Raw genomic sequence first — 23,726 nt, 5'->3', positions numbered from 1 at the left:
GTTCCTTGGTAAAATAGAAGTAATGAATAATTATCTGTTTGTAAATACATTTGTTTGAGAACAAAGTTCATTCAAAGTTGTTTATTTAATGATCATACTTCTTACATGCTTATGTTAACTTGTTCATCTGTCTACAATGACAGCTTAGAAAAAAGGACTGTGGACTGTCGAGTAAAGGTAAAGGTTAAGAAATTCTTAGTATCAATACAGCAAAACCAGGCAATGAGCATCCAAATGAATCTATGAAAGCAGTGAACTAGGCTGACATTTTATCAATATTTTGCTGTGCACTTTCTGAGGTTAAAGTGCAGGCAGCCAACTTTGAGGGTACTGATGAAACATATCAGTAAAGAGTTTGTTTTTTAACATGATCCCATCCATTACTAGATATCGCAGGTATTTGTAGGATTCAATTTAATAAAGTAATTAAATATATTTACAAAGACTTCCCATGTGTTAGCTTATTCTGACTCTACATCAAAAGAGCATCTGCCCATTCCACACTAAGGACCCAATGCAGCATTCATTTTTTTCCAAATTGGCAGGAGCAGATGTTTGTATGAAGATACATTTTTGCACAATTTACACTGTTGGACATGTAATGCCATTAAAGGAAGAGGCAGTCATTTTATGCACTGGTCTCTTAAGTATGAAATGGGATAAACATCATGTCCATCCTATCAGACAGAAGACTGTCTTGTTTGGTTTTGTAGTCATGTAGCTTTGACTCTTCTCTGAAAAAGGTAATGTTATCATGCCATAATCGCCTAACTCTCATCACTATGCTTGCATATCTTTCACAGCTTATGGAATCATGTGTGCTCTTTTTCACAAAATATTTCCAAAATTGTTTTTCCTTGGTTAGGGATCTTTTCAATATAAAAAAATACTAATTTCCATCCATACTGCTTTGCATAACCAAACACAGGTTTATGACTGCTGCACATCAAATTTACCGCAGAGAATTATTTTGACTTACTTGTCTATCTGTGAGCTGACATCTACGTTTACACGCTTTCCTAAATAACCTAATTCAGACAGAATAATGATGAAGAATAAGAAGAATAATGCCAAATTATATCAAGTCAGCAAATCAAGTTGGACAATCTTCTATATTGAACTATCTGTATCGGTTAAATGCTTAACTAACTCATAACTTCCCATTGATAACTACTCTCTTCTATTTCTCACAAAATGAAATGCTTTCAGTAAAGCTGGAGCTATTGCCTCACAGTGTATCCATTCATTCAGTTCAATCACCACTGAACAAAACGTTACAAGCTATACATAATATATCACGAGTCTCCAGCGTCTCCAAAAACACAGTAAAGTGAACATTGCATTTCTGTATCCATGCACAATAAGTTGTCCTGTGCCAAACATGCATTGATGGATGAGGGGAAAAACAGGTTATGTAAGGGGCAGGCGTTTCTTTTAGTGACATGAAGAGCAACACCCCCCTTTGTTGGATTATTTAAGTGCCTGGACGCCTGCATCAAACCCTCTCCAAACTCAGAGGAAGGCTGTGTCTGAGAAGAAAAGTGAGCCAGTTACTTCTGCAACAATGATGGCACCAGCTGGATCAAAGAAGGTAAGCCTGCATACTGGAATATGACATTTTATATGAACACTTCGACGCACCACACAGAATGAGGGCTATCCAATTACTCCAATTACTAACTCTTGTTGCATGGTTCATTATGAAGCCAATAAGTACAGCACACAAATTTCATTATCATACCTGTGCACAGCTTTGTGCACATTGAAATGATCACACGCATGCTGCCAAATAGCATGAGCATATACTTTGTGAGTCTGTCTCATGACTTGCTTGTTGCATGGCTGAATCTCCCTCAGAATATCCTGCAGCGTCTGGATGCAGGTGAGATTATCATTGGGGACGGAGGCTTTGTCTTCGCTCTTGAGAAGAGGGGCTACGTGAAAGCTGGACCATGGACCCCCGAGGCAGCTGCCGAGCATCGTGAAGCAGGTACTACTTTTCTCTCATCCTTTTTCCAGACATTGCATAGCAGGCAGAGGCTATTCACTGGCTTCCTAACTTACCTGTAAATCTGGTTGTTAGCAGTTAATATGTACAATTGCTGAATGAGCCATCTTCTTGTTTCAGTGCGCCAGCTGCACCGGGAATTCCTCAGGGCAGGATCCAATGTCATGCAGACTTTTACTTTCTATGCAAGCGATGATAAACTGGAGAACAGAGGCAACACTCAGCGCTTCACTGTGAGTAGAGGGACCTGTTATGATCTGAGTGACCGCAGCTGATGAGAAGCCTCATCTTGAGTAATGAAGAGGGGCGAAGGCGCTTGCAAATAAGTAGAACAAGCAGTTTAGCTTCCTCTCAGCAGACTTGGCAAAATGAAGCACTATATACTTCCAGCCTGCAAATCAAGAGGGTTAGTCCAGGACATGTGGGACGCCTGAAACAAGAGGTTTCTATTTATGAAAAATGAAAAGGGGAACTTCAATTGCCTTTCATACTAACTGCTGATTTGGAAGTTGAAACTCAGTTAAAAGACGTATGCTACATTACGTGTTTTTGCTTGTAATTCTTCATACTTGGCTAATACATTATTTCTTTTGAATTCCAGGGGCAGCAAATTAATGAAACAGCTTGTGACCTGGCCAGGGAGGTGGCCAATGAGGGTGATGCTATGGTTGCTGGAGGAGTCTCCCAGACCCCTTCTTACCTCAGCTGCAAGAGTGAGAATGAGGTGAAGGCCATCTTTAAGAAACAGACTGATGTCTTTGTCCAGAAAAATGTGGACTTCTTGATTGCAGAGGTATGGAGCAACACACAAGGACTTGACATGATTGCTAAAAGATCCACTTGTCTTGATGTTTACCAGGCTTGTGTGCTTGTTCGCAGTACTTTGAGCATGTGGAGGAAGCTGAGTGGGCAGTCCAGGTTTTGAAGACAACCAACAAGCCTGTGGCCGCAACTCTGTGTATTGGACCTGAAGGAGACCTGAATGGAGTCAGCCCTGGGGACTGTGCTGTCAGACTTGTCAAAGCTGGTATGACAAACACTTCTGTTTTTCATTCTCTTTTGAATTTGGCAAAAACTGTTAACACCTAACTTTGCTTGAGAGTCAACAAATCTTAGCCCTGGTCAAGATTGCATATTATTGACTCTTCATAGGAGCTCAGATTGTGGGGGTGAACAGCCACTTTGACCCCATGACCTGTGTGAAGACCGTGAAGATGATGAAGGAGGGAGTGGAGAAGGCCAGGCTGAAGGCTCACTTCATGATCCAGCCACTGGCCTACCACACTCCTGACTGCAACCGCCAGGGCTTTATTGATCTGCCAGAGTTCCCTTTCAGTATGTATTCACACTCACTACTGCTGTGTGCTTCCTTATCCCTAAAGTTGAAGTGACTTACAGGAAATTCATTCAAACAGACACATGCACAACTCAGTTTGTGAGTTGTCTGATTATGTGCGTCTACTCCCACAGGTCTGGAGCCAAGGACCCTGACAAGATGGGACATGCACAGATACGCTCGGGAAGCCTACAATGCTGGCATTCGTTACATTGGAGGCTGCTGTGGATTTGAACCCTATCACATCCGCGCCCTGTCTGAGGAGCTGGCCCCTGAGAGGGGTTTCTTGCCTGCTGCCTCAGAGAAGCATGGCAACTGGGGTAGTGGCCTGGAGATGCACACCAAGCCATGGGTCAGAGCTAGGTACAGAAACTATTTGTTTTTTCCCCATCCTTTAATTTCCCTTGCAATATCTCAAGCTTTTGAATCACTAAATTGGTTCCTCAATGTTATTCCTCCCTTTAGGGCCCGTCGCGACTACTGGGAGAACCTGAAGCCTGCATCTGGCCAGCCCCTCTGCCCCTCCATGTCCACCCCTGATGGATGGGGCATTACCAAAGGCCATGTTGACCTGATGCAGCAAAAGGAGGCGACCTCCCAGCTTCAGCTGAAGGCGCTCTTTGAGAAGGCCAAGTCCAGCCACTGAGCACTCCTCCTGGGTATGGGCAGGGAGGATGCCTCTGGGTAGGAGAGCGAAGGCCAGAATGGACAATCTGGTATCTCTATACGCAATGAAAGTGAATGTGTCATTTTTGTGAAACGTAAACAAATTGAAGGGCTTCATCACAAAATGAGAACCACCATTGGGGGGCCGGATTAAAAGCTTTAGCTTTTAACCACCAAGCAAAGGGGATTTCAAAGATTTAATGGTTAGCATAATAGACTGCCAGGCATGACTCTGGTGATAATGAAATAAGCAAGTGACAGTAACTTTCATTGTGTATTCCAAGTGGTAGCGTGTGAGAAGGCATACGCACACACGCTGAGAATGTTACCTGAGCAAAGACTTATTTTAACACTCAAAGTGCCAAATGTCTTACAAAGAAAGAACTGACTGATGACTGTATCAATAAACTTTCAATTGTCCATATATGTGTGTGTGGGGTTCATTTTTTTCTCCCTTAGAGAGCTGGGAATTCATTTCAATTTTAAAAGTTCACCATATCATAATGTAGAATACAAAGTGACCAAATCATCGCAAAATATGTTTAGATTAAATACTGCATTCTACTTGTGACAGAATATAACAGGGGGGTTTATTAGGTGATGGCAGCCTGTTATTATAAAACATACATCAACAAGGTACCTCTGACTGTCTTAACTGATACGCTAACAAGGCTGTCAAGATTGACAAATATTTCCAGCTCTGACAGAACCTGAAGAGTGAAAAAACATGCATGTTTTGGTGGAGTTTGCATTGAATCAGAATGTGTAGAAGGTCTGTAAGAAATAGCGAAGTTGTTTTGTGCACAGTTTTGGCAAGAAGGTACAGCCCCAGTGACAAAGGTACAGCTCTGTACTTTGATTTCTCACAGTGGAGGATGCCAGCTGGTTCTGTGACAAGTTAGTTCTAGAAACCACAATGATCTAAACTATTTCAGGTGAAAGTGGTCTTCATACATGGCACCAAAAGTTTCCAATCATGTCCTCAGAGTTTTCCATGGTATCAAATCCAGCACGAACAATGGCATAAGTAATATGTTGGTTTGGATCTCATAAATAGGACAGATGTGACAAGTGCTGTTGTCCCCATCTAGTGGACAACAAAAACACTCCAGAAAAGAAGCTTGGGACATATAGAGCAGTGATTTTCAATCATGTGTCATGGAGTGCCAAGACTCTGCAGGTTTTCATTCCAGCCAAATACTACACCGGGTGATTCCACTGATCAGTTCCTCCTGTCTGGTTGAAGGTGTGCTAATCAGTGAAATCAGGTGCAGTGTTTGGTCGGAATGAAAACCTGCAGAGTCTTGGCCCTCCATGGACCATCACTGAGAAACGAAGGCTTAAATGTTAAATGACTTAATCTACAATGTTAAACAGATCGTTACTCAGATATCATTGGTGCTCTTGGTTCCGTACAAGAGAATAACTATCACTCAAAGCTATGAGGTAGCCTACTTGTGTTGTGCAAAAACCCTATAAATCCAATATTGCTGGTTTGACGGTTTGTTTTTTTGCTGAATTTGTTTTCAAGGGCTTAGTATGTTCCATGGCCATAGGGCCCATGAAACCCATATACAACCCACTCTAATGTTTGAAACAACAACTTCCTGGTCATCAGAAATAATTGAAAATGAGATTGGAATTTGGATTTTCTGTCTTCATACAATTATAGCACTGTATGTCTACAGAGCGACAGGGAAATATTTAGGATTTATACAAACAATACACCATGACCCTCGCCCTCAATTTATTCAAAGTCCCCCTTACTCAACACCTTCCAAGCCATGTGGCCTAGAGGTTTTATAATTTGGAATTCATTTTCTTAGAAAATGTTTGTCAGAACTAATGATTGATATTTCAATATCCTCCCCACCAAGTGAATAAGCAGTCTCCAACAAACTTTGCTCGCATGGCCTGTCTTCTGTTATCAATGCAATTTTTTTTTTCTTTCCATTTTGTGCTTTTATATTTCATATAATATTTTAAATTAATTGACAAGAACTTCCTAACCATTTGACTAGCTGCCTCAATCCAACACTTCTTAATGGTGACTTCACCTCTCCAACCAATAGCAATTTATTTTTTCATTTCAAGTAAGTAGTTCAAGTAATTGTGGTTGATGACAGGGCAAGTTATATTAATAAAAAAAAAACATTAAAGCAAAAAAAAAGAATCAAAATAGGTCGTACCCTTTAATATCCACCATCCAGTATAAAACCTTCACCAAACTAACAAAGTTTGCCTCTGATAGTGGAAAAATGACTCTTCCTGGCTCAATGTGGTTCATTGTGGTTTAATGGGGGCACAGAAACAATCTAGCTCTGAATGTGTCAAAGACTAAATGTATTGTTTTTGGCTCAAACCATGCACTAAGGCGAGAGAACCAGTTATGCATCTCCATCAAGGGAACTTCTACAGAGCAAGTCACTGAGGCTAAACTTCTCGGGGTTACCCTTGATGGCAACTATTGCGGCGTAATCACATAGACAAAATAGTTGGAAAAATGGGGAGAGGAATATCTATTATAAGAAGATGCTCCTCTTTCCTTACTCGAAGTACCACTTTGCAGGTTATACAAGCCTTGATACTGTCTCATCTTGACTACTGCCCAGCAATCTGGTCAAGTGCAGCAAATAAAGAGCTGTACATGCTTCAGTTAGTGCAGAATAGAGCAGCACCTCTTGCACTCAGGTGTTCAGTGAGAAAGTATAGACCAAATGCATGCTGATCTTGCCTGGCTGAAGACAAATTAATATGCAGTCTCTTAATTCTATTCAGAAATACCCTACTGCCTGTACTCAAAAATAACATTTTCTAAGAACAGACATAAATGGGTTATGGGTTATTGCTGTAATTGTATTTATCTATGCATGTATGTGAGAGCATGTGTATACATTTATGTTCTTAACGTGGACCCCAGGAAGAGTAGCTGTTACCTTGGTAACAACTAATGGGGATCCACATAAACAATAAACAATACAGGACTAAATGTTAATTCTAACCCTAACCAAAATTTTAATTTTCTATACATTTGCCAGATTTGTTGGATCTCCACCACAGTGTCGGAATTGTCAAATGATTAAAAAAATCAATGAATTAAATTAAAAACCTTGAGGCTAGGGATGGAGAGTTGACTCCAAAGGACTCGATTCTTGATACCATCATGTCAATTCTGAAAATAGATTCTACTAATCAACGGAATCGGAGTCGACCCTTGAAATGTAGTAACTGTTTAATTTTAATGAATTTGTGATGAATTCATTCTGATTTAGGCCTATCTATACTAATGTATGTTCAACTACCATGGTCTGATCCATTTCACAAGTGGGGAGGGAGAAATTCAAGGCTCATTGGTTGAATGCCAACTGGTGTAATTTTTTTCTGTTGATTTTCATTTGGAATCGAATTGATTTAGAATCAATTCCATCAATTCCATTACAAGGAGTTGGAGTTGGAACTGACTCAAAAAAATTTAGAATGGTCCATCCCTGGTCCCTGGGCTCCATGTACAGTAGAATGACTCCATATCTTAAAAGGACATTCCTTGTGATAATGAATTAAAGATTCATTGCATTCTTAAAAGGTAGGCTACACTTAAAGCAATATTCCACTTAGTTTTAAGATGGGGGTTATGCGGCACTTGACCTCCATGAAAGCCAGAATATAATCTACCCACCAAGATCGGATGCAGTGGGGACGAGTTTGTAACTTTCGGATTTTTACTTCCCATTCATTTGAATGAGGCCACGAAAATAGCCTGTAAACTTACATTTAACACGTTTGTGACACTGTAAAGGTCTGATGCAGATGTGGGTAGCCCAGCCAGAAGAGCGTTGCAGTAGCCTAGGTGGAGATGACAAGTGCCTGGACCAGGAGTTGTGCCACTTCCCTTGTAAGGAACAGGAGTATTTTGCGGATGTTGTAGAGGGAGAACCTATAGGAGCGGGTTGTCGCTGCAATGTAGGCAGAGCAGGACAGTTAGATTCTTGGCAGTCAGATAGGCAACACAGTGGTGTTCTCAATGGTGATGGAGAGGTCTGTGTGAGGACAGTCTTTCCCTGAGAAAAAGAGAGTAGCTCCATCTTGTCAAGATTGAGTTTGAGGTGGTGCATAGACATCCAAGCACTCATTTCTTTAAGACATGTGGAGATGCGCCCATCAATTTGTGTTTCTGAGGAGGGGAAGGAGAGTTAAAGTTGAGGTTATGAGATGTTTAAAATACATTATTAGATTAATCAAAATCCTGTGACAAAGATAAATCAACAACCACTGACTACCAAATAGATTAGATACCCCCTAGGGATAAGAGGCATGTTTTGAATTCTATGGTTTGGGACATTTCACATAAGAAATGGAAGCCCATCTTTTAAAAATAACTTACATAAATGTGAATACAGAAATGTTATTTCAGTTGACAGCTCATTTGACAATTGACATCTAACCTAAAAAACTAATAAAGCAGTTACTCTTTTGTGCATTATTCTGTGTACACATAGCTCTTTCTTGCCTGTATTCAGTGCTTGAGTGCTACCCACTCAATTATAACATGTTAAGGGTTTTGCAAAGTTATGAATAGTTATCTGTTGTTGCCGTCAGACATTTGTTTCATTCAAAGTTGTTCATTTAATGATCACACTTCTAACATGCTCATGTTGTTCACTTGTTCATCTTGTCTGTCTACAATGACAGCTTAGAAAAAAGGACTGTGGACAGTCGATAGGCTTTCCCTTCAAAAATGCATAGCATCACAGTTTTGCTTCAAAGGTTAAGAAATTCTTAGTATCAATATGGCAAAACCAGGCAATGAGCATCCAAATGAAGCTATGAAAGCAGTGAACTAGGCTGACATTCTATCAAGATTTTGCTGTGCACTTTGTGAGGTTAAAGTGCAGGCAGTCAGCTTTGAGGGTACTGATGAAACATATCAGTGGAGTTCATTTTCCTATACATCGATACACGATCCTATACATTATAAGATATTACATTTGAACAGATTACGATTCTATTTAATAAAGTAATTAAATATATTTATAAAGACGTCCCATGTATTGGCTAATTCTGACTCAGCTGTTACCTACATCCAAAGAGCATCTGTCCATTCCACACTAAGGACCCAATGCAGCATTCAATTTTCCAAATTGTCAGGAGCAGATGTTCGTATGAAGATACATTTTTGCACAATTTGCACATGTAATGCCATTAAAGGAAGAGGCAGTCATTTTATGCACTGGTCTCTTAAGTCTAGAATGCGATAAACATCATGTCCAACCTATCAGACAGACAGACGGCTGTTTTGTTGTCTTGTTTGGTGTTGCGGTCATGCAGTTGTGACTCTTCACTGATAAGTGTATTGTTTTCATGCCATAATCGCCTAACTCTCATCACTGCTATGCCTGCCTGTCTTTCACAGCTTGTGCAATTATGTGTGCTCTTTTTCACAAAATATTTCCAAAATTGTTTTCCTGCGTTAGGGAGTTATGACTGCTGTCCATCAAATTTACTACACCTCCATCAGCAAATTTTAAGAGATGTTAACACTTCATCATGGTTACATTTTCAAAGAATTTGTTTTCTTAAAAATAATGATGGCAAATAAAATCAAGATGGCAAATCAAGTTGGAGTCTTCAGTAAAATGCTTAATTCATAACTTCCCATTGACAACTACTCTTCTATTTCTCACAAAATAAAATGCTTATCAGTAAAGCTAGAGACATTGCCTCGCAGTGTATCCATTCATTCAGATCACCACTGAACAAAATGTTACAAGCTACACATAATATATCACGAGTCCAGCGTCTCCAAAAACACAGTAAAGTGGACATTGCATTTCTGTATCCATGCACAATAAGTTGTCTTATGCCAAACATGAATTGATGGATGAGGGAAAAACAGGTTATGTAAGTGGCAGGCGTTTCTTTTAGTGACATGAAGAGCACCACACCCCTTTGTTGGATTATTTAAGTGCCTGGACGCCTGCATCAAACCCTCTCCAAACTCAGAGGAAGGCTGTGTCTGAGAAGAAAAGTGAGCCAGTTACTTCTGCAACAACAATGATGGCACCAGCTGGATCAAAGAAGGTAAACCTGCATACTGGAATATGACATTTTATATGAACACTTCGACGCACCACACAGAATGAGTGCTATCCAGTTTAACTCTTGTTGCATGATTCGTTGAAGTTATGAAGCCAATGACTACAGCACACAGATTTCGTGGTCATACCTGTGCACGGCTTTGTGCACATTTAAATGGTCACATGCATGCTGCCAAATAGTACGAGCCTATACTTTGTGAGTCTGTCTCATGACTTGCTTGTTGCATGGCTGAATCTCCCTCAGAATATCCTGCAGCGTCTGGATGCAGGTGAGATCATCATTGGGGACGGAGGCTTTGTCTTCGCTCTTGAGAAGAGGGGCTACGTGAAAGCTGGACCATGGACCCCCGAGGCAGCTGCCGAGCATCGTGAAGCAGGTACTACTTTTCTCTCATCCTTTTTCCAGACATTGCATAGCAGGCAGAGGCTATTCACTGGCTTCCTAACTTACCTGTAAATCTGGTTGTTAGCAGTTAATATGTACAATTGCTGAATGAGCCATCTTCTTGTTTCAGTGCGCCAGCTGCACCGGGAATTCCTCAGGGCAGGATCCAATGTCATGCAGGCTTTTACTTTCTATGCAAGCGATGATAAACTGGAGAACAGAGGCAACGCTCAGCGCTTCACTGTGAGTAGAGGGACCTGTTATGATCTGAGTGACCGCAGCTGATGAGAAGCCTCATCTTGAGTAATGAAGAGGGGCAAGGGCGCTTGCAAATAAGTAGAACAAGCAGTTTGGCTTCCTCTCGGCAGACTTGGCAAAAGGAAGCACTGTATACTTCCAGCCTAAAATATGCAAATCAGAAGGGTTACTCCGGGACATGCGAGACGCATGGAAGATAATGTTTCTATTTATGATAAATGAAAAGGGGAGCTTTAATTGTCTTTCAAACTAACTGTTGATTTGGAAGTTGAAACTCAGTTAAAAGACATAGGCTACATTTTGTGTTTTTGCTTGTAATTCTTCATACTTGGCTAACAAAGGATTTCTCTGAATTCTAGGGGCAGCAAATTAATCTAGCAGCCTGTGACCTGGCCAGGGAGGTGGCCAATGAGGGTGATGCTATGGTGGCTGGAGGAGTCTCCCAGACCCCTTCTTACCTCAGCTGCAAGAGTGAGAATGAGGTGAAGGCCATCTTTAAGAAACAGACTGATGTCTTTGTCCAGAAAGATGTGGACTTCTTGATTGCAGAGGTATGAAGCAACACACAAGGACTTGACATGATTGCAAAAAGATCCACTTGTCTTGATGTTTACCAGGCTTATGTGCTTGTTTGCAGTACTTTGAGCATGTGGAGGAAGCTGAGTGGGCAGTCCAGGTTTTGAAGACAACCAACAAGCCTGTGGCCGCAACTCTGTGTATTGGACCTGAAGGAGACCTGAATGGAGTCAGCCCCGGGGAGTGCGCCGTCAGACTTGTCAAAGCTGGTATGACAAACACTTCTGGAGCTCTTATTGAATTATGATATTGTTTCCATAGTTAATATTTTCAGTTACTCTTCATGGTTCGTAGTTTGTATTCAATTTGACATGTTGATAGAAGGTATTGCTGTGCAAGTCTTCTTAATTATGTCAGTATTTAACAATATATTTCAATATTTTTTTCATTTTTTCATGCTCTATTGAATTTGGCAAAAACTGTTAACACCTAACTTTGCTTGAGAGTCAACAAATCTTAGCCCTGGTCAAGATTGCATATTATTGACTCTTCATAGGAGCTCAGATTGTGGGGGTGAACAGCCACTTTGACCCCATGACCTGTGTGAAGACCGTGAAGATGATGAAGGAGGCAGTGACGAAGGCCAGGCTGAAGGCTCACTTCATGATCCAGCCACTGGCCTACCACACTCCTGACTGCAACCGCCAGGGCTTTATTGATCTGCCAGAGTTCCCTTTCAGTATGTATTCACACGCACTACTGCTGTGTGCTTCCTTATCTCTAAAGTTGAAGTGACTTACAGGAAATTCATTCAAACAGACACATGCACAACTCAGTTTGTGAGTTGTCTGATTATGTGCGTCTACTCCCACAGGTCTGGAGCCAAGGACCCTGACAAGGTGGGACATGCACAGATACGCCCGGGAAGCCTACAATGCTGGCATTCGTTACATTGGAGGCTGCTGTGGATTTGAACCCTATCACATCCGCGCCCTGTCTGAGGAGCTGGCACCTGAGAGGGGTTTCTTGCCTGCTGCCTCAGAGAAGCATGGCAACTGGGGTAGTGGCCTGGAGATGCACACCAAGCCATGGGTCAGAGCTAGGTACAGAAGCTATTTGTTTTTCCCATCCTTTAATTTCCCTTGCAATATCTCAAGCTTTTGAATCACTAAATTGGTTCCTCAATGTTATTCCTCCCTTTAGGGCCCGTCGTGACTACTGGGAGAACCTGAAGCCTGCATCTGGCCAGCCCCTCTGCCCCTCCATGTCCACCCCTGATGGATGGGGCATTACCAAAGGCCATGTTGACCTGATGCAACAAAAGGAGGCGACCTCCCAGCTTCAGCTGAAGGCGCTCTTTGAGAAGGCTAAGTCCAGCCACTGAGCACTCCTCCTGGGTATGGGCAGGGAGGATGCCTCTGGGTAGGAGAGCGAAGGCCAGAATGGACAATCTGGTAGCTCTATACGCAATGAAAGTGAATGTGTCATTTTTGGGAAACGTAAACAAATTGAAGGGCTTCATCCCAAAATGAGAACCACCAGTGGGGGTCCGGATTAAAAGCTTTGGCTTTTAACCACCAAGCAAACGGGATTTCAAAGATTTGATGGTTAGCATAATAGACTGCCAGGCATGACTCTGGTGATAATGAAATAAGCAAATGACAGTAACTTTCATTGTGTATTCCAAGGGGTAGCGTGTGAGAAGGCATACGCACACACGCTGAGAATGTACCTGAGCAAAGCCTTATTGTAACACTCCAAATTGCCAAATGTTGTCTTAAAAAGAAAAGACTGATGACTGAATCAATAAACTTTCAATTGTCCATATATATGTGCGTGGGGTTTATTTCAGACAGCTGGGAATTCATTTCAATTTTAAAAGTTAAAACCAGTTTAAAACCATATCATAATGTAGAATACAAAGTGACCAAATTGTCACCAAAAACATGTGCAGATGAAATACTGCATACTACTTGTGACAGAATATAACAGAAGCAAGCAGCCTGTTATTATAAAACATACATGAACAAGGTAGCTCTGACTGCGTTAATTGATACGCTAACAAGGCTGTCAAGATTGACAAATATTTCCAGCTCTGACAGAACCTGATGAGTGAAAAAACATGCATGTTTTGGTGGAGTTTCCATTGAATCAGAATGTGTAGAAGGTCTGTAAGAAATAGCGAAGTTGTTTTGTGCACAGTTTTGGCAAGAAGGTACAGCCCCAGTGACAAAGGTACAGCTCTGTACTTTGATTTCTCACAGTGGAGGATGCCAGCTGGTTCTGTGACAAGTTAGTTCTAGAAACCACAATGATCTAAACTATTTCAGGTGAAAGTGGTCTTCATACATGGCACCAAAAGTTTCCAATCATGTCCTGAGAGTTTTCCATCAAATCCAGCACAAACAACGGCATAACATGCTGGTTTTGATCTAGTGAATAGGACAGATGTGACAAGCGCTGCTGTCCCCATCTAGTGGACAACAAAAGAAAAGGGAAGAAAAGAAGTTTGGGACATACTAGAGCAGTGATTTCCAATAGGTATGTTTCCATTCAGGTTTTGCACAAATTCGAAGCAAAGTTTTGAAATTCTTGACCATCTTAAAATGCAAAATGGGTGCATTTCCATTAACAGCTTTTAAGCGAATAAGTAGGTTTGCGTGTGTGTGGGGTGAGACAAGATCACAATGGGGAGAGCTTTCCAAGAGTTAGTTGCCATAGGAGAAGTATAATTATCCTAAATATTATGGGCAATATTATAGGAAATGCTCATTCAACAACACGTCACCATCTGGGAACAATTCTGTGAGGTCACTGTGCAAAGGCATTTTACGGAGAGCCTTTGTGTGCAAACCTTTAGGATGTCCAGAGCAGCATTTGATCTGCTGTGCAGGATTAACGAGCGATTTGTTGGGCCTGCCGGGCAACCGGTTCCGCCAGAGGAACGCATCACGACAGCACTGTGCAAAAAAAAACAAAAAACCTAGAATGTAGATGGAACAGAAAATTTCAGGCGTTCCGGGCAAGGTTTAGAAATCGAATTTTGCCAATCTGACAAGTTTTTTGGATTCCTTGAACCCTTATCTGTGAAGCGGGTGGATCATATTGTGTTAAAGTATTTGCAATAAAGTATAAAATCTCACCTTTGTGTGGCTTGTCCTGGTTGTTTTCGTATGGATGTCTTAGAAATGGCGGCCACTCTTGTTCTACGTTTCTTCCCTGTGTGGCGAGCTGGAGAACGTTGCTGCCCCCTCTGGCCCCTAACAACAGGTTAGCTCTGGTGAATGTACTGTATGTAAACAGGATGCAAAGGGTGTTTTTTTCCAGTGGCCAGAGGGGGCAGCAAAGGATGTTTTCCAGCTCGCTGCACAGGCAAGAAGCGTAGAACAAGAGTGGCCACCCGAAGTCTGAAGCGGTCCAGAGCAACGTTGTTTTGGAGAGCTCTGCAACTTACTTCACCTGGAAACCCAAGGGAAGCTTGTATTGACTAAGGCCCTGTCAACACGTATACGGATATTTCTGAAAATGCAGTTTTTCCTCCTACGTTTTAAAAAAAATTCCTGTCCACACCAACGGTGTTTTAGAAAATCTCTCTGTCCACACGAGAACCCAAAAACAATTAAAAAATGCCTCCGCAGCGTTCACGTTGCGGAGCGGTTTCCGCTCAAATGGCATTATTTCCTACGGCAGGGCGCGGATTCCGCACTCACCGATGACTGCGTGGCGGATCGCAGATTTTTCCCCCACAGCTGGTCGCGCAAAGAGTGGAAAATTGTTCAACTTGAGCAGATAAGATCCACGCTCACTTCTCACAAGAGGACAACTCAGTGCTACTTTGGTTGCCTGGCAACAAACTGAGCGCTCCGCTTCATTTCTGCCACTTTTTTTCAAAAGTGAGGCGGATCGCGGATTTCAAACAGAAGAGTAAAGTAAGAGAAATACAGCAAGGTTGACTTGTAAACACATAATTAAACCTAACAGTACTGACTACACGTAAGGTAGTAGGCTCATAGGTTCCTGACACATGCTCAATACAAATAAAACAGCAATTGCCATGTGCAAGTTGAGGTTATGATGTCAGCTTTTTCAAAAAGCTCCATTTCACCTGTCCACATGAATACACGAAAACAGAGTTTTGAAAAATCTCCACCTTGGGAGGCGTTTTCCAAAAGCTCAGTTTTCAGTGACCTAAAAAGCCATTTTCGTGTGGACGGGAGGCCAAAACGCAGAGAAAATACTACATTTTCAAAAATATCTGTATACGTGTGGACAGGGCCTAAAAAAAACTTTACCGGATTTTCTACTGGCATGGGGGAGTAGATAATGACTTAATTTTCATTTTTGGATGAACTATTCCTTTAATATCTGTAAATATTATCAAAAAGTTGAATACAAGGTCAGATCTCCGAAAGGAGCTGAACAGTTTGAATGACATTTCTATCTGAAAGAATATGGAACTAAGTGCAAAAAAAGTAACAGAGTAATACTAATGACAAGATGGCGGACAAAAATGAATGTCTGTGAATACACATGATTATGTCAACAGCACTGATTGGTTGAAAAATAGATTTTAAAAGTTAAATATCTTAAACTATAAAACTTATCAAAAGTTGAATAAATCCGATAATGTCCAAAAAAAGCTTAACATTTTGAAGTTTGAATGGAGTTTCTAGCTTAAAGTATGAAGGAGTAGTGAGGTGTCAAAAAACGTACAGAAGTAAAAGAAGAAAAATAAAGAGCTGGGCCCTCATTTATCAAGAGTACGTAAGTACAAATATGTGTGTAAACCATGCGTACGACCATTTCTAAGCAAAGAGTCGGATTTATCAATTTGTACTTATGCTTGAGAACGTGTGTAAATTTAAGCACAGCTCTGACCATGCTTACGCACAGCACCAAGCGGTTGAAAATGAAAGACCACCAAGAACGACAGGAACAGACAATCAAATTAATAGGCATTTTCATAATTATTAATATAAAATTCCTTAGGCTTCAGTAGTTGAGACTAAAAGTGCATGTTATACCATTCATATACAATTTTGACAGTGCATATTGTTCAACTATATTATCTAGTCCATTTAAGCATACTGAATTAAATCGATTAATCATCATTTTAATTACTAGTATGGGTGATGAAATTCAGGGTATAGGCAATCATAAAAGGCAACAATAAGACATTGATAGTTGTGTGCGTAAAATGGCTCATCTTGCTTTGATGGATGATTTGGAGCATTATGCGCATGGAGCGTTCTCAGAGAGCGCACCAACTTTTTAACTGAAAGCGATGAGGGGCGACTCAGTAGATTTAGTTTTATTGGACCTCTGCCCCACCTTCTCCTTCAGGGAGGACCTGCAGGCTGAGAGAAATATATTCAAATGAAAATTATCTATCACAATCCGGTGTCCGGAGTGTCCGGTCCACATCGGACAGGCTGGTCTCAGTCTGTTCTCCGCCTGTTGCAGCAATGTCCCTGTTGTTGACTCTGATTATTTTGGATTCAGGTCAAAACTTTTTTTTTTTTTCTGCCACTGCTCTGCTGATAAAAATGTTTAATGCCGCCGCTCTCACCTGCTGACAGGCTGGATGTTTTCGCTTGTTTATCAATCTACCATCGAGTGTTCCAGAAAGTACTTTGTGGTGCCACAACCTCGGTTATTTTTAATAATTTTAATAATTCAGTGTCTGCATCTGTAAATTCTTCCTCCTGCGTTCTTTGTCTGACCTGTGTTCAGCACAGAAGAGATATCAATGACGTTTCCTGCTGCATTTAAAGGGAAGGTTGTCACCATATATGGTCAATTGGGGGCGTAAATTTATGTTAATGAGTGGCTGTGCACGAGCATGATGGTGGTTTAGAACGTGTGGTATTTATCAAGGCAGGTTACTTACAGGTGTGCGTACGCACGTTTGATAAATACCGATTTTTTTGTACTTATGCACATTCTAAATTGTATTCGTAAGAGAGAATTTAGAACCTTTTCTACGCAATGTTGATAAATGAGGGCCCAGGAATATTTACCTGGAGGGTTCATGACAGCACTAACAGAAGAGGACGCGTTGACCCTCAGCCTCTGACATTTTGCACTTTTAACAGATTTTTGAATATCCCACCGCTTGCCACCAGTGTAACCTTAGGATAAGGGTTTAGGCTAATTTAGTAAAAACCGTAGCGTTTGCTGCCACCACCTATAAACCGTTATGGTCCGGAGTCTGAGGTTACATCCAAAAACACAACAACCACATAGAAAAATACAATGCTTTATTAGAAATTTATCATTTACAGCAAGTAGACCAAGTGGTTGACAACTATGGGAGGTGACACTGGTCCCCAAACTACACCCTGCCCCACCTAGATTGTCCACTACACACAAGGAGTGTAGCGGCTAAGCCTAAACTTAAAGCCACTGAGGGGCTGCATAGACGGGCTAATAATTGACGCGCACGCCTTAACACCGCTTAGTAGTGTCTAGGAAAATAACAGAGTCCAACTTCTGTTGTTTGCTTTGATGGGATTTTTTATTGCTCACCGTTGTGGTCTTCAACATGTTAAAGGCAAGAATCCATAACCGACGTGTGCATAAATCTCCATGATAAAGCCGACATTTCACCAATACAACAAACAAAGCGTTCATATGCCGTGGCTTGGCGGTCAAAAAACTGTATGTGCTCCTCCGTCCAGCAACACCTGTTACCTGAACAAAGGTTCCTACCTATATAGTGACCCATAGCACAATGGTGACCCCTACTGGACCAATTTGGTGTCTTTCATATAAAGAAACACTGGAAATGGCTCCTACACACCGGCCCCTAATTGTAATGACTAACAGACATAACAATTCTAACAAGTACAAATTAAGGAGCCATAATCAAAATAATACAAAGATGAGTACAATTTTACCACACACTTTAGTCTCACATATTCCACATACACAGAATATTTGGGATGACCTGCTAACCTGCAGCCTCATGTAGCAGGCAAAGTTTAGTCACAGGCCGTTCAATGACATTAGACCTTGTCTGCAGACGCACTGAACGCACAAGTCCTTTCTTATCATGGAAAGCCTCCAAGACTCTTCCAAGTGGCCAGGAGCCTCGTGGGGCAGTCGGATCCATTATAACCACAATATCTCCAGGCTGTAGATTTCTCCGTTTTTGGTTCCATTTTTGCCTCTCCTGCAGCAAAGGTAGGTATTCCCATACCCATCGTTTCCAAAAAAGGTCAGAAATATACTGAACTTGTTTCCATCTTCGTTTTACGTACAGGTCATGTGGCTCAAACAATCCAGGTGGTAAGGATGGTCTTCCTTTCATAAGCAGGATATGGTTGGGAGTAAGTGGCTCCAGATCATTTGGATCTTCAGAGAGTTTGGTGATAGGCCGATCATTTAAAATGGCTTCAGCTTCGCACATAACTGTATGAAGTCCATCGTCATCCAGTGTCTGTTGTTGAAGAACTGAACTTAGAATCCTTCTCACCATGCGGATTACACGCTCCCAAACACCACCATGATGTGACCCTGCTGGAGGATTGAAACTCCACTTGACTCCATTTTGCTGCAAAACTCCTTGAATCCGTGTATGATTCCATGATGCGAGTGCCTCCTTTAGTTCTCTCTCTGCTCCTTTGAAGTTGGTCCCATTGTCAGATTGAATGTGTACAACTTGACCTCTCCTACAGATGAAACGGCGCAAAGCATTGATGCATGCATCTGTATCCAAAGAGTTAGCCACTTCCAGATGGACTGCTCTGCTTGCCAGACAGGTGAATATCACTCCATAGCGCTTGACTGTGCCTCGTCCTTTCCTCACTACAATCGGTCCAAAATAGTCGACTCCCACATTGGTAAATGGTGGATAATCAGGAAGAATCCTTTCCTTTGGCAAATCTGCCATCTTTTGCTCCATCATTCTTCCATTATACCTCCTACAAAAGCAACATTCTGTTATGATTCTCCTCACAGCTGAGTTGGCACTTGTGACCCAGTACTTCCGCCTCAGCGTAGACAGCGTGTGGTTGCGACCACTATGGCCAAGCTGTTTGTGAATGTGCTTGAGGATGAGAGTGGCTACATGTTGATCTTTGGAGAGGATGAGTGGATGTTTAGTTTCCTCCGGCAAGGAGCCTTTAGTCAACCGCCCTCCAACTCTCAGGAGCCCATTATCCAAATATGGATCCAACCTGTAGATAATACTCTGTCTGCTCACTGTAGCTTTCCCAGATGACAACGTAGCAATCTCTTCTGCAAATCCTTGCTGCTGACAGTACCGAATGATAGCAAGCTCGGCCTCCAAAAGATCATTTGTAGACAAAGCCTGTCCTCCTGGCCTGTCTTTAACCCCTTGCTTGTCTTGCCGCATGACACTATTGTCTAGTCTCTGCCTGCTGGCATCAGACGCCTCCGACTCCCTCCTCCTGTGACTCCTTTCCAAAAGAGTATTTTTCAGCTTAAGGAACCAGGCAACTGCTACCTTGAGCTTCATCCAATTTGAGAAGTAGGCCATTAGCCGACTAGTGGCATCAGGTGAGCCCTCCACATTAACAACATTCACCATGGCTTCCTTCTTGACCTCCAAGTCATCTGCTTCCATCGTAGTCTCTACCACCTTTGCTGGCCAGTCCCCTTCTGGTTTACACAAAAACTTTGGACCCTCAATCCACCCGTTGTCATGAACAAAGTCTCCAACCCTCACTCCTCTGGATGCATCATCCGCTGGGTTTTGCTTGGAGCTGACATACCACCATTGTGAAGTTGTGGTGGCTCCTCTAATAGCCGCGACCCTGTTTGCCACAAAGGTATGGAAACGCTTGTCCTCGTTCCTTATGTACTTCAGCACAGAAGTGCTATCTGTCCAAAAGACTGACTCTTGTAACTGGAGCTTCAGCTCTGCCTTCAGCATCAGGTCGATGCGAACAGCAAGGACAGCAGCAGTCAGCTCTAAGCGAGGAATAGTAACAGTCTTTAAAGGTGTAACTCTGGCCTTGCCCATCAGGAATGCAACATGGATGTCATTTCCGTCATTCTGCATCCTGAGATAAGTGACGGCTCCATATCCTGCTTCACTAGCATCCGAAAAGTGATGAAGCTGAACATGTCTGGGATGTCCAAAGCCCTTAGGTTTAATGCACCTTTCAACCTTAAACTCCGACAGCATATCCAGCTCTTCCATCCACCTTGTCCACTGATGCAAGATGTCCTGGGGTATGGTCTCATCCCATCCAAAGTTTCTTCTGCAAAGCTCTTGCAGCATAATCTTGGCAGGCAACACAACTGGTGCAAGAAAACCCAGAGGGTCATACACAGAACTAGACACAGACAGCATTCCACGTCTGGTGCAAGACTTTTGATGGACCTCCATTTTGAACTTAAATGCATCAGTCTCAACACACCACTGCAAACCAAGAGCTCTCTCTACAGGAAGTTTGTCTCTATCCAGATTCAGTGCATTCAAATCTTTAGCTCTGCGTTCCTCAGGAAGAGTTTGCAACATGGTGCGATTGTTGCTGATCCACTTTGTCAGAGTGAAACCTCCCCTCTGACAGAGAGCAATTAGATTTTTGACCATGAGGGCAGCTTCCCCATCCGAGACCATGCTCTTCAAACAATCGTCAACGTAAAAGTTCTCCTTGACTGTTTGAATCACTTCAGCTGGAAAGTCGGATTGATTGTCATCTGCCGTTTTCCTCAGAGCGAAGCTAGCACAACTCGGAGAGGACACAGCACCGAACAGATGGACAGTCATACGAAACTCTGCCACTTCCTTGGTCAGATCTCCCTCTGGCCACCACAAAAAGCGCAGAAAGTCTCTGTCCTCCTCTGCAACCTTGACCTGATGGAACATTGCTTGTATGTCGCCCATGACTGCCACAGGTTCCTGTCTGAATCTAAGGAGGACTCCAAGCAATGTACTTGTAAGGTTGGGACCTTGCAAGAGCTGATGGTTTAATGATGTACCCTTGAATGCCGCACCACAGTCAAATACCACCCGCAGAGTCCTCTTCCTTGGATGATATACACCATGGTGAGGAATATACCACACCTTTCCACTGCCACGATCCAGCTGCTGTGTAGGTACTTGCTCTGCATAGCCCTTACTAATCACCTCGTTGAGACACGTTTTGTACTCCTCATACAACTGTTCACTGTTCAGGAACTTCCTCTTCAGGCCAAGTAACCTTTGCTTCACCACAGAGAAGTTGTTGGGCAGAGATACATTGTCCTTCTTAAAGGGCAATTTCAGGCTGTAATGACCCTCTTCAAGTGTTGCAGAATTTTCCACAAGCTCCATGAACTTGATGTCCTCTCTTGATAGCCCTTTCTCCTCCGTAGCTCTCTCGTTGAAATCATGGTTGTACTGCATATTCAGCATTTCTTCCAACCTACACACAGAAATCCTGTTGACAACTGCTGCAGGGAACTCAGCTTCCAAGCTGCTGTCATTTCCTTGCAAAGGACCATTAATGACCCATCCCAATGCTGTTCTTATAGCATATGGGCCCTCCCCACGGCTGTTAATGACCTCCCAAGGTTCCAACATCTTGGGAGCGTTGCTTCCAATCAACAGGTCAACGTTAGCCTTTATGCTGGGAATTTGTACCTTTGACAGGTATGACCATTTTGCCAAATCTCCTTCAGTCACAATGTTGTCTGTACTTACAGGCATTTTCTTCTGGGTGAGGACTTCTGGGAGCTTATAGAAGAGGTTGGTCTCCAAACCAGACACTTCCAAGCCTGACAACGAATATGCTGGCACAACCTTTTCCTGTCCCATGGTTTGTAGGAGAAAGCGGGTTTGTCTACCAGCAAGATTGAGCCTTTGCATGAGATGCTCCGAACAGAAAGTGGCTGAACTGCCAGGATCCAAAAATGCATAGGTGTGTATTATCTGGTCTCCTTTGATGGACTTGACTTGGACTGGTAGGATAGAGAGAAGACAGCGATCCTTCCCGGCCCCTGTATGACCACAGGTTTTATGAGATGCTGTGATATTACAGGCTACCAGCTCCTTGGAATGTTCTGTGTCTGTGTTGGCTCTGTCCCTGTTGTCAATATGAAGCACACTGGGATGGTTTTGACCACAAATCCTGCAGGTCAAACGCTTATCGCAGTCTCGACTCCTGTGCCCAGCACATAAGCAGCCGAAGCAAAGCTCTTTCTCCTTTAGAAAGCCTATTTTATCTCTGTGCTTCTTCCTTTTAAAATGTTGACATTCTTCCAATGAGTGACCTTGAGCACAGCAAACACAAGTTGACTTCACTGTAGAGCCATGTGCTGGTAAGTCTCTTGAGTTCTCAACTGATTGCACAGGTGCAATGGTGGTGGCGAAGCTGTTTCCTTTAAATTTATTTCCTGGCTGTGACTTCAGCCTATTGACAACCTTTGAACCAGCTGTTCCAGATGGTATATCCCGAATGTCGCCAAATAAAGGGTCTGATAGGATTCTGACATGTTTTTCGATGAATGCAACCAGATCTTTGAACAGAGCTCTGCGTTTAGATGTTTCCAGTATACCATGTGCAATGGTTCTCCATCGCTCTCTCAGTTTAAATGGCAAGTTAGACATGACTGCTCTCATGTTGCTTGGCATGTCCAATTCTTGCATGTACTGCAGATTCTCCATGACGTTACAGCATGACCGCAGAAAAAGAGAGTAGGCTTGTAATGCATTCACGTCTTCTGACTTTATTGAAGGCCAAGCCAAAGCCTTTTCCATGTATGCAGTGGCAATTTTGTATTCATTGCCAAAGTGTTCTTGCAATAGCTGTTTTGCTTGATCATAGCCATGATCAGGAGCCATATGCTGGCAGCTACGCACCAGCTCCCTTGGCTGCCCTCTAGTGAACTGCTCCAGGTAATATAAACAATCACCTCTGCTGACCTTTTCCTCCACTCCTTGCTCAAATGCTCGTTTAAAGGAAATGTATTGAAGAGGATCCCCATCAAATAATGGAATATCTCTTGCTGGCAATAACATTAAACGTTGCTGTTGGACAAGGGCTGATGTTATTTCATTTTGCCTTTGCATTATGGTGCAAATGTTTCCAAGATGCCTTTCATCCACTGGCTGAGCATTGAATAGGGAGGGTTCCAAAAGCTGTGACAGTGCATCCACTTGCGACTTGTGATGGCAACTCTGCATTTCTGAATCAGTCCACTCCTTTGGTCCAGCTGTGCATTGCTGACTAGCCCCCTGAGGCAGCTCAACAGTTGGTGGTGGGTTACTTGCTGGAAGTGACCAATCCTTACTTTGCTGTGTTTTGCTCTGATTTACAGGCTTGTACTCCTTTGCCATCGGGTTGAGACTGTTTGAAGTTGCTGCCCTTTTTTCTTTGTCCAGGTATGAATTCATTGCATTTGATGATGCTTTGGAAAACCTTTGAACGTCAGAGGCCTGTAGAACTGCTAATTTAGCAGTGGATGCAGCTAGCATGGATTCTAGCTCAAGTTGTTCTCTTCTCCTTT

At 42.5% G+C, this 23,726-nt stretch overlaps 2 protein-coding genes across 6 annotated transcripts; both read left to right on the top strand.

Annotated features, from left to right (window-relative positions):
* The first annotated feature begins 1,567 nt into the window (after positions 1-1,567).
* On the top strand, positions 1,568-4,394 carry LOC139648527 (betaine--homocysteine S-methyltransferase 1-like). Of its 3 annotated transcripts, none has more exons than XM_071524682.1 (8): positions 1,568-1,591; positions 1,858-1,990; positions 2,129-2,241; positions 2,616-2,801; positions 2,888-3,035; positions 3,161-3,343; positions 3,479-3,707; positions 3,810-4,394. In XM_071524682.1, the coding sequence occupies exons 1-8, from the start codon at positions 1,568-1,570 to the stop codon at positions 3,988-3,990; spliced, it is 1,197 nt and encodes a 398-aa protein (XP_071380783.1). In that variant the 3' UTR covers positions 3,991-4,394. The 3 variants fall into 3 exon arrangements, with proteins under 3 accessions (XP_071380783.1, XP_071380781.1, XP_071380784.1); XM_071524680.1 differs by having other exon boundaries at positions 2,610-2,801; XM_071524683.1 differs by lacking the exon at positions 2,616-2,801 and having other exon boundaries at positions 2,129-2,218; positions 2,886-3,035.
* A 5,617-nt stretch (positions 4,395-10,011) lies between these two features.
* On the top strand, positions 10,012-12,988 carry LOC139648528 (betaine--homocysteine S-methyltransferase 1-like). Of its 3 annotated transcripts, none has more exons than XM_071524685.1 (8): positions 10,012-10,088; positions 10,350-10,482; positions 10,621-10,718; positions 11,114-11,299; positions 11,386-11,533; positions 11,821-12,003; positions 12,139-12,367; positions 12,468-12,988. In XM_071524685.1, the coding sequence occupies exons 1-8, from the start codon at positions 10,062-10,064 to the stop codon at positions 12,646-12,648; spliced, it is 1,185 nt and encodes a 394-aa protein (XP_071380786.1). In that variant the 5' UTR covers positions 10,012-10,061; the 3' UTR covers positions 12,649-12,988. The 3 variants fall into 3 exon arrangements, with proteins under 3 accessions (XP_071380786.1, XP_071380785.1, XP_071380787.1); XM_071524684.1 differs by having other exon boundaries at positions 10,621-10,733; positions 11,108-11,299; XM_071524686.1 differs by lacking the exon at positions 11,114-11,299 and having other exon boundaries at positions 10,621-10,710; positions 11,384-11,533.
* Positions 12,989-23,726: the final 10,738 nt, after the last annotated feature.

Source organism: Centroberyx affinis, unplaced genomic scaffold, assembly GCF_046629955.1.
Source record: "Centroberyx affinis isolate AG114_WGS23_722 - 3 ecotype Tasmania unplaced genomic scaffold, CSIRO-AGI_Caff_v1 ptg001223l_1, whole genome shotgun sequence".
NCBI classification, from domain to species: domain Eukaryota; kingdom Metazoa; phylum Chordata; class Actinopteri; order Beryciformes; family Berycidae; genus Centroberyx; species Centroberyx affinis.
This window is presented reverse-complemented; position numbering and strand designations above follow the sequence as displayed.